Source organism: Pteropus alecto, unplaced genomic scaffold (assembly GCF_000325575.1).
Source record: "Pteropus alecto unplaced genomic scaffold, ASM32557v1 scaffold56, whole genome shotgun sequence".
Taxonomy (NCBI): domain Eukaryota; kingdom Metazoa; phylum Chordata; class Mammalia; order Chiroptera; family Pteropodidae; genus Pteropus; species Pteropus alecto.
In genome coordinates, this window is record NW_006438871.1 from 1037256 (window position 1) to 1046264 (window position 9009).

Genomic DNA, 9009 nt, shown 5'->3' on the forward strand with positions numbered 1-9009 from the left:
GCGGGACCCCGAGCCCTCCGCCCGGCCCCGCGCACCTGCGGTCAGGTGTGCTGCCTGAGCGCGCCGCGCGGGCGGGGGTCTCGTCCCGGCCCCTAGACCAGGTCTCCTTCCTTTTCGGGGCCGGGGAGCGCGCCCCCCGCCCCGTGCCGGAGCCCGGAGACGGTGGGCATTCAGGGGAGGCTAGGGTGGGGTTGCCCGCGTGTCCCGGCTCCGCCTTCCTCCCCACCTGTCTGCCTTTAGCCCTCGGAGACCCTATCCGAGGCGGGAAGGCGGAGGTGAAAATAAATGGCCACGTGCCGGGTGCGCGTGGTCGCGCGGGCCACTCGGTCTCAGGTACCTGAGCGCTTCCGCTGCTGCGGTGTGCTGTCCGGCCGACCCCACAGCCCCTCCCACGGTGACCGTGGCAGGGTCCACACCGTTGGGGCGGGGGGAAAGGAGTGGAGGGCTCGCTGACCGAGGTCGCGATCTGAGCAGCTGACCAGTCAGGGGACCCCGGGGCGGGGGGTCTTGATGGGGAAGTTTTGGGTGGGGACGGGGTCGGGGCGAAGGTGTAACTTCTCCCCAACCCCAACGCCCGCGCGTCATTTTTCTCGGCTCTGAATGGGGGTCTTTTCTAACTCCAAATGAGGGGTCTTCTGAGCTTCTGCTGAGTTTAAGGCACAGGTAACGTGTCAGTCTACTTCCACACCTTCCCTGGAGCGGGGGACGGGAGGGGACGGGACGGGACGGGGCTGGCGGCGTTCCACTCCGGGGAGAAGCAAACGCCTTGCCCTGTCTGCCAAGGAGGCTCACCCCCGCAGCGAGGAGTCTCCCCAGCGCGACCCCGGTGGGCATCGTGGCCGGTGGTGGTGGTGGCCGGGGCCGCTGGGGGTGTGCGCTCGCCTGGCGGTAGCGACTCCGTGCCTGTTCACCTCCGCACAGCTCTTGCAGCCCAGGCAGAAATGGATCGCCTGCCTAACAATTCATTCAGCAGTTGACCAACACACGGCCACCTTCTCTGGCCAGGTGCACTCCCAACACGGGGTGACAGAGTCAGCAGGTTCCCGCGGGTGGCTGGGCTGCCCAGCCTCCCCGCCCCCTTTACTGGCACTGATGAGGTTTTGCTGTTACAGCGACCACCGAGCAGGTACCTCAGCGAAGTGCAGCTGTGCGCGTGTGTGCCTCCTCTGGAGCCTTAGCGCCCAGCCTGACACCTTCAGGGGGAACGGAGGTTTTAAAAAACTACTAGTCTAAACGGGTGGGAGGGGTCTGGGAAGTGGATGGAGGGCTGTGCGTGTGGGCGGGGCACACCTGCCACTTGTTGCATTGTGGGTAACTGACCAGCTTTACAAGCACTTCCCTCCCCTGGTAACCCAGAACGAAGCTTCAGTTGGAGCTGGGTGGAGGGGGTCTGCTCTTATACCTTAACGCAAGGCTCTCATTATTCTGAAATAAAGCGTTTATTGGCTGCAAACAGAGCTGGGCCTCTCCCAGGAGCACGTTGGCCTTTGTGCGTGAACACAGCTGGAGTCCAAGTTCAGAGTCGCCCGCTTGAAGGCGGTTGCTAAAATGGAAGTTGACCGAGGCTGCCCGGGGAAGTGGGCTCTTGCTGAGTGTGGAGCTTGCCGCGTCCCAGCCGGGGCTGCCACTGGCTGTGCGGTGGTGTCTGTGCCACTCGTGTGCTCTGGGCCCCGTGATAGGTGGCGGGGAGTTGTGTGCAGCCTCAGCTGCCTGGGAGAAGCCCTGCCTGTGGCCTGGCTGTTCCTGAGTCTAAAGGTTTCTGGGCTGGACTTTCTGGATTTTGGTCCGGCCCGCACGGGGAGTGGCGCCCCGCCAGCTGGAGCGCCCTGTGTGGCTGCCCCTCAGTGCATAAACAGTGACTCACCCCTGCTCTCCGTTCGCTGGGGACCGTTGCTCTGGCATTTACTTTTGCTTTTCATAAGTCACACACTCGTCATGCTTCCTCTTTCTTACAGGGTCAGGAAGTTGAAAGTGTCATCTTAAAGCTGTAGGATCTTAGGGCAGGTGGGGGTGGACACTGAGATCACACACCTGCTTTGGATGAGAGGGCCGAGTGCGGGCTTCGTCGCCGGCCCGTGGCGGTGGGGTCCGGGGTCAGGCGCGGCTGCCTGCCCGCTTCTCTGTGCTGCCTGTCTGGGCGCCCGGGCAAGGGAGTCAGAGAGACGTTGACCCCTCAGGGCCCACACATCTGTTATGCTGCACACCTTCTTCCTGCCTGGCGTGGAGGCGGGGCCAGTGTAGGTAGGGGTTACCCCTGCTGTCCATTCAAACAGGAAGGTAGGCCTTGGACAGATGGGTTGGGACCCGGTGTGGGGCGCAGCCCAGGATGTGTGCTCAAGAGAGGATGTCGCCCACCCTGGGTGGGGGCAGGAGGGGGCTTTCTGATGAAGCAGAGGTTGGGGGAGAGGAGGGCAGGGATGGTGGGGAGACGGGGAGGAGCCCAGCACAGATTTGGGGGTGCTCTAAGGAGCCAGAGCTGGAGGCCTGGAATGCAATGGGGCCAGGGAGTGGGGGGTCCCTCTGCCTGCCCGTGGGGGCTGCATTTGGGGACCTAGACCAGAGTCCCGATGGGAGAAGCTGGGGGCCTGAGCTGAGCCGGTGCTTTTGGGCTGGAGCCGGGACGCTTGGGCTGAGGCCAGTGAGCCAAGGCCAGCTAGTGGATGCAGGAGGAGAGGCAGGGCCCTGGGGTGCGTCTGGGTGAATAACGTGGTGGGGTCACCACCTGAGCTGCAGATGTGGGAGGAGGGCAGGCGTGGGGTCTGCTGAGCATGTAGGCTGTCAGGTTTTCCGGGGGACCTACCTGGCTGGACATGAGGATTGGGCCAGTGAAGCCCTGGGTGGCCTGGAGTGAGCTGAGGAGAGGACAGGGCCCTGCAGGGGACCCTGGAGGGAGGGGGACCCCCAGAAATGCAAGGGGAGCAGGCCACCTGAAGCTGGACGGTGGGAGCGAGGGGCCAGGGCACTGCTGGCTGGGGGGTGTGGCGTTCAGCCTGTTATCAGCTCGGCAGCCGTCTGAGTCACCTCTGGACGCGGCCAGGATGACACAGCTTCCTCGAACTGCAAAGGCAAGGTGACCAGACGTCCTCCAAGCCCGGCAGAGTCATGTCTTGCCGGAGGGCAGCCAGCCAGGGCCAGCCTGCAAGCTGGGTGTGGGCCGGGCTGGTGGGGTGCCCAGGAGGCACTGTGGGACGCACTCTACACGAGGGGAGCTGGAGCGGCCCATCAGCGCCTGGCGTCTGGAGTGGGCAGGGTGGTGAGAGCGCCCCCGGCTCTGGGAATGGCCTTCAGTCGGTGACATGCGCTCGTTTGACAAGTGCCTACTGTGGCAGCCCCACCTTATAGTGTGGCCAGCAACTAGGAGGGGCATTTGGCTTTGGGTCACTTCAGAAGAGGTCCCTGGCCCCCTCAGAGCAGAGGTCAGGATGCAGCCGGCTGCTCTGTAGCCTGCGGTCAAGGCCCGCTCCCCTGGGACGGAGCCCCTTCCCTCCCTCGCTGGTCTTCCTCCAGCCTCTGCCCGCTCATTCCGGACCGACATCCGGGGAATGGGGTGCAGGGATGCTCGCCGTCAGCAGGTGGGCACCTTCACACAGAATGGGAGCAATGGCTTGGGAGCCCACCCATGCTGAGCACCCGGCTCGGCTTCCCGTCTGCGTGAGGCTCAGCGTCTAGCCTTGGCGGCTAATTGTTTAATCTAGGTGAGAACTGGGGCCCTTTGGAACGGTAAAGCCGCCTTTTCTGCTGTTATCTAGACCAAGGGCTGGTGGGGTAGGGGTCTGCTCCCATCAGCTACCTGGCTTTGTTCATGGAGAAAGCCTTCCCTGTGGCCTTGAACTTGGATCCAGCCCAGTGAGGGCCAGAGCACACCCGGGGATAGCCAGGGCCTTGAGCCGCCTGGACAAGCTGCGTCCAAGCAGTGGGCAAGCAGTGGGCAAGCAGTCAGCGTCTGCTGGGAGTCGGAAAGTGAAAAGTGACCCGGAAGGGGTCTGAGATCCCGGCCTCCAGCTCACCTGCCTCCTAGAGGGCCAGCCCTGGACCATGGACCCTAGGCTCCCTGCCCTGCCTCCAGGATGCCCTGGCCATTCCGGGCAAAGCACCCTGCCCTGTTCTTGCGGGCCGGAGGGGAGGGCAGCCAGCTCCTTCGTTCATCGCGAGCCGTGCTGTCGCCGGGGTCGGCTCCTGGCCCGCTGCTGCCTCCCCTCTTCTTTTGAGGAGATGTTTCCTGTTAGCCTCACTTGGCTGCACATCAGAACGATGCTTCTGCCTTTGGGTTGAAAATCAGCCTCTTCAGTTAGAAAAATAGTTACCTAAAAGGTATTTGGAGTGACAGGTGCTGACTGCGCACCTTTCTGGGCCAGCAGCTCCGCCAGGGCGCAGGGGGCGAGTGCTGGGGGGTGCGGGGCCACTCAGCAGCAGCAGACCTGCCGTCCTGGGGTCCTGGCCTGCGTGGCCAGGGGTTTGTTCGTCAGGGGACGCGGGGCAGTGCCGGCGCGCCCTCGTGGACAGCTACTGGAGGGTGTCGTGGTACTGGCGGCGGGGGAAGGGGCATGGGCCACCCGGGGCCTCTCAGCCCACACGTGTCAGCCCCTGTCACCCCGAGTCTCAGCAGTTACTCCCGTGTGCTCTGCGGGCCGCCGAAGTCGCCGAAGCTCAGGGGTTACCAGTGCCAGTTTAGGATGGTTGTTTTAAAGCCGGTGTGTCACAGACTCTGCCTCATGGTGCAGAGCGCTTCTCCCAGCCGCTTTCCAAGGGCAGGCCATCATTCTGCCAACGTGCATTCGACGTTCGGGCAGAGGTAACAGCTCCATTCCACCTGCTGAGTTCACAGAAGGGGCATGAAGCCGACGCTGGGTGCAGGCCGGGACCTGCGCCCTGCCTCTGGGCCGCCACCTGCTGGCGGGGCGGGGAAGGACGGCCACGTCTTCCAGCCATTGGAGGCTCAGCAGAACGGCAGAAGCCGAGCTCTGGTGGGCCCGAGGCCGTGGGGTCATCTGTGAGCACAGAGCCTGGGTATTGTCTGCTCCTGCCCGGCCCTCCCCATCTCCCCTTCGTCTCTGGTTCCCTGAAGCCCTGGGGGCCAACAGCATAGCCCCAAGTCAGGGCGCCACCTGCTTGGCCCAGCTGAGGCCTTCGGAAGCTGGGTAGGAGCCTGGGGCCCCTTGGTTCCAGTCCCCTCTCTTTTTGGAAGGGGATTGAGACGCTCAGAGAGAAGAGGGTTTACTTAGTCATCCCCAGCGTGACCTCCAGGTGAGCGCCGTCACCTCCCGTTACTGTCCTTGAAGTGAAAGTTGACACTTGAAGACAGGCCCCAGGTCAGACCCCATCGTGGCGCCCTGGTACAGGGAGGGGTCGTCTCCCTCGGACCCCAGCTCGAGGGAGGCTGCTCTCTCTGTGTCTGCCCGGGCTCCTCACCTGGGGTCCTAGCCCCCAGAAGCCCAGGGAGATGGGTGAGATGGGCTGAGCCCAGGGACCTTGTTCTGGTGGGTGTGGTGGGGATGGACCCTCCTGGGGCCTGCATGGCAGGGGGTCCGAGCAAGCTGGGGCCCATCCTGGGTGTGTCCTGGTTACCCGGTATCCCACCACAGATGCATGTCACGCAGGTCCCCAGAGGAGGTGTGCTGGCCCTGACCCCCGCCTGAGGCCGGGGGCCTGGCCGAGCTGGCTCTAGGGGCAGTGCCCGTCTGGTGGGGTCCCTCGTCCGCCACCCAGCGCCTTCCTGTCCCTCGCTCGCCAGCAGAGCGGTCCCTGCAGGTGGGCGGGGCCTCGGTCTGTGGGAATGTGAGCCCTTGCTCTGTAAACAGCTGGTGACTCACCGCACAGCTATGCCTGGCGGCCAGGCCTCGTGCACTGACGCTGCTGCCCAGCTTGCTGGAATGGCACCCGCAGCCCCTCCTCCCTGACGTGGAAAACTTTCTCATGGCTCCTGTGGCCTCCGCTGGCTTTTCCTGGTGGCTTCTCCAGCGTGCCTTGACCCCAGCCCTGGAGCGGGGTAGGTCCCTGGGGCACTCGTTGGGTGCCCCCCAGATGCTGGGGTCAAGCCACTTGGGGAATCAGCCCTCACCCCGCGGTAGGATTGCTCCAGACATGCTGCCCGTCCATCTCGGTTGCACATTCGTCGCCTCCTGAGGGGTGCAGAGGAGTCCAGAGTCCCCTGGCGCTGGCCCCGGCCTGGCCCTGTGGCATACTGCTCTCCACCATCCACCCTCAGCACCCAGGAGAGTGGGCGCGGTGCGGGGGGTGACGGGTTCTCAGGCTTGGGTGCTGAGACCCTCTGTCCACTCCGCAGCCTCTGGTGATGGGGGTGGGCCCATGGAGGCGTCACCAGTGGGCATAGGGTCCAGGCGGTGCTCCAGCAGGGTCCTGGGGCTGCGGGCGGGGGCTGGCGAGGTGGAGACCACCCACCCAGCTGAGTCGCACCCTCCAGGGGGCGGAGGCTTCAGGGAGCTCAGTGCCTGGGGCGCGAGGCCCCTCCCCAGGTGCGTGTTTCTGGAGCTCTCTCTGCGCCCTTCACCTGGCCTGGTGTTTGGAACGTCGGGTGGGCCCCGACCCCGCAGGCTGGGGACACAGCGTGCCAGCGAGTCTGGAGCCCATTCCCCTCCCATCCCCCAGCTGCTGGGCACCAGGGGTTTGTTTACTGTCCCACAACCTGCGACGTCTGCACCATGGGCCCAAAGCCATTGTTGCTGTGGGCTTCTCTGTTTCCATGACGACCATCAGAGGTTGGCTACTTCCCAAGGTCGCCATGGTAACTATCAGAGGGGAATCATGCTTGGGATGCTTTGGCTGGCTTTTTCATGAATGATTAGAATGTGTGACACAATGCAGACGCGAAAATGCGAAGGGCGGGCGGCGGGGACAGCTCCCGCCAGACAGTCGCTGAGCTCGCGAGGTGGCGGCTCCCCACCGCCCTGTGCAGGCCCCAGGCGGGCGTAGGGACCTCCTGCTCACCCTTTGGGCCTCAGGTCATGGCCTTGGGGCAGCGCAGGTGGAGGCGGTGATGTCACAGCTGCAGTGCCCTTGGCGGAGGTAGGCCTACCGGGAGGGTGGGGCCAGGCAGCGCGGGGCTTCACCCGCCCCTCGTTGGGGTGAGCCTGGCAAGGTCAGGGGCTCCCCAAAGGGCCCTTCCCCTAGGAGAGGCAGGCTGATCGGGGCGATGGGGGCTCTCACCAGGGCAGGCGCCAGGTTTGGCTGTTTTGGAGGGCCGGTGCCGTGTGCACTCTGGCCCTCAAACGTGGCCTTCTGCCTCACAGGTGCAGACGTCTGAGCTTGGGGAGCGTGTCAACAAGGAGCGACACCCGCTCCCCTGGGGTGTATCCCCCAGCGCAGGTGCTTTAGGTAGAGGCTGGGAGGGGGCACTCGGACGAGGTGGGCCAGCTGCTCCATGGGCTGATTCTGGAATGGGGCCATGGCTGGGTGTCCGCCTGGGACCCCTTGGCAGAGGCCCAGGCCCGGCCACAGTGCTCGCCCTGGGGCAGCCCGTCAGGATGGGCCGGGGCCCGCCTGCTTTGGGGCGCTGCGAGCAGGTCGCAGGGAAGAGGAACTGAGCCTTTGGAGTCTCTCTGCAGTGGGGTCCTGCTTCGGGTCACTTGCGATGGCAGCACACCCTGTCCCCAGCCTGGCAGGACCTAACCACACTTGTTTCTGTGTTCTGTGATTTTCTAGTTACGATTTCCAAGCAGTTCTGTCCGGGTGACTGTGCCCAGGTTATGACGACTAATCCCAAACCGAACAAGGCATTGAAGGTAAGCGGGGGTGGGAGTGGGCAGAGCCCACCTCTGCCCCGTCCCTTCTCGGCAGCCCCTCTTCCCCTGGACGCCCCTCAGAGTGTGAGGAAGCTGTGCCCCGGGCCGCGGGCTGGGGGTTGTTGGCCGCTGGGTGTCACTGAGAGAGGCGGTAACAGAATCGGGTTGCGGCCTTGGGAGACGCCTGTGTGGAAGGTGGGTGGTGCCTGCGGCCAGGGTCGACCACTCGGCCTGGCACCCAGGTGCCCTGCAGGCACCCGTGAGTGCTGGTGGCCCGGCTCCGACTGTCCCTCAGCTTCCGAGGCTGTGGCGTGCCCTTGTCTCTGGTCTCGGGAGCAGAGCGGGGAGCTCCTTTCACCTGTGGGCTGTGCGCCTCCAAGCCCCAGTCAGTACAGCGCGTGTCCCCAGGCCCGGGTGGGCTGTCCCTCCTCCCTGTCACTCTGCTGCCTGTGTCAGTTCTGAGCAGGCACTGCGGGGTCACAGGGCGGCACAGGTGGGCTGCGGCCTTGCAGAGCTTGGCCAGCGGTAGCCGGGTAATGGCCGGCGTAGCCCACGGTCCCCGCTCAGGGAATGGCCTGCGGTACTGCCACCGTGTGCATGATGGCAAGTGGCCCCACGGGGACCGTCTCCACCCGCTGTGGGGGAGCGAGGGCGGGCCAGCCCGCGTGCAGAGCTCGTTCCAGCCCGGACACCGGGCCACCCCCCTGGGCGTGCCGGCTGAGTCCCCCGCCCCCACACCTGGTGTCCCTGCAGGTCAAGAAGGAGGCAGGCGAGAACGGCCCGGCGCTGGGCGACGATGACCTGGTGTCCATGTCCGTGCGGGAGCTGAACCAGCACCTGCGCGGCCTGTCCCGGGAGGAGGTCGCCCGGCTGAAGCAGCGCCGGCGCACGCTCAAGAACCGCGGCTACGCGGCCAGCTGCCGCATCAAGCGCGTCACGCAGAAGGAGGAGCTGGAGCGGCAGCGTGTGGAGCTGCAGCGGGAGGTGGAGAAGCTGGCGGCGGAGAACGCCGGCATGCGGCGGGAGCTGGACGCGCTGCGCGCCAAGTACGAGGCGCTGCAGGCCTTCGCCAGGACCGTGGCCCGCGGGCCCGTCACGCCCACCAAGGTGGCCACCACCAGCGTCATCACCATCGTCAAATCCCCCTCCGTGCCCTTCTCGGCCGCCTCCTAGGGCCCGTCCGCTGGGCTCGTCAGGGGGTCCCACGGGGACAGACGCCGTGACTCCCGGGTCAGAGCAGGGGCGGGTGCCGGGTGAGGAGAGGGGACTC

At 65.3% G+C, this 9009-nt stretch overlaps 1 protein-coding gene across 8 annotated transcripts; it reads left to right on the forward strand.

The window, feature by feature from the left end:
* The first annotated feature begins 1267 nt into the window (after positions 1-1267).
* Positions 1268-9003, forward strand: MAFK (MAF bZIP transcription factor K). 8 transcript variants are annotated; one of them, XM_025049582.1, is made up of 3 exons: positions 1268-2241; positions 7660-7739; positions 8493-9003. In XM_025049582.1, exons 2-3 carry the CDS (start codon positions 7704-7706, stop codon positions 8910-8912), a joined length of 456 nt encoding a protein of 151 aa, XP_024905350.1. In that variant the 5' UTR covers positions 1268-2241; positions 7660-7703; the 3' UTR covers positions 8913-9003. The 8 variants fall into 8 exon arrangements, with proteins under 8 accessions (XP_024905350.1, XP_024905351.1, XP_006915942.1 ...); XM_025049583.1 differs by having other exon boundaries at positions 1268-2237; XM_006915880.3 differs by having other exon boundaries at positions 1269-2277.
* Positions 9004-9009: the final 6 nt, after the last annotated feature.

Coding starts and splice junctions, on each gene's coding strand:
- MAFK (XM_025049581.1), top strand. CDS start 6,307: ATGGAGGCGTCACCAGTGGGCATAGGGTCCAGGCGGTGCTCCAGCAGG. Junction 6,743..7,659: donor TACTTCCCAAGGTCGCCATG/GTAACTATCAGA, acceptor GTGATTTTCTAG/TTACGATTTCCAAGCAGTTC. Junction 7,740..8,492: donor AACCGAACAAGGCATTGAAG/GTAAGCGGGGGT, acceptor GTGTCCCTGCAG/GTCAAGAAGGAGGCAGGCGA.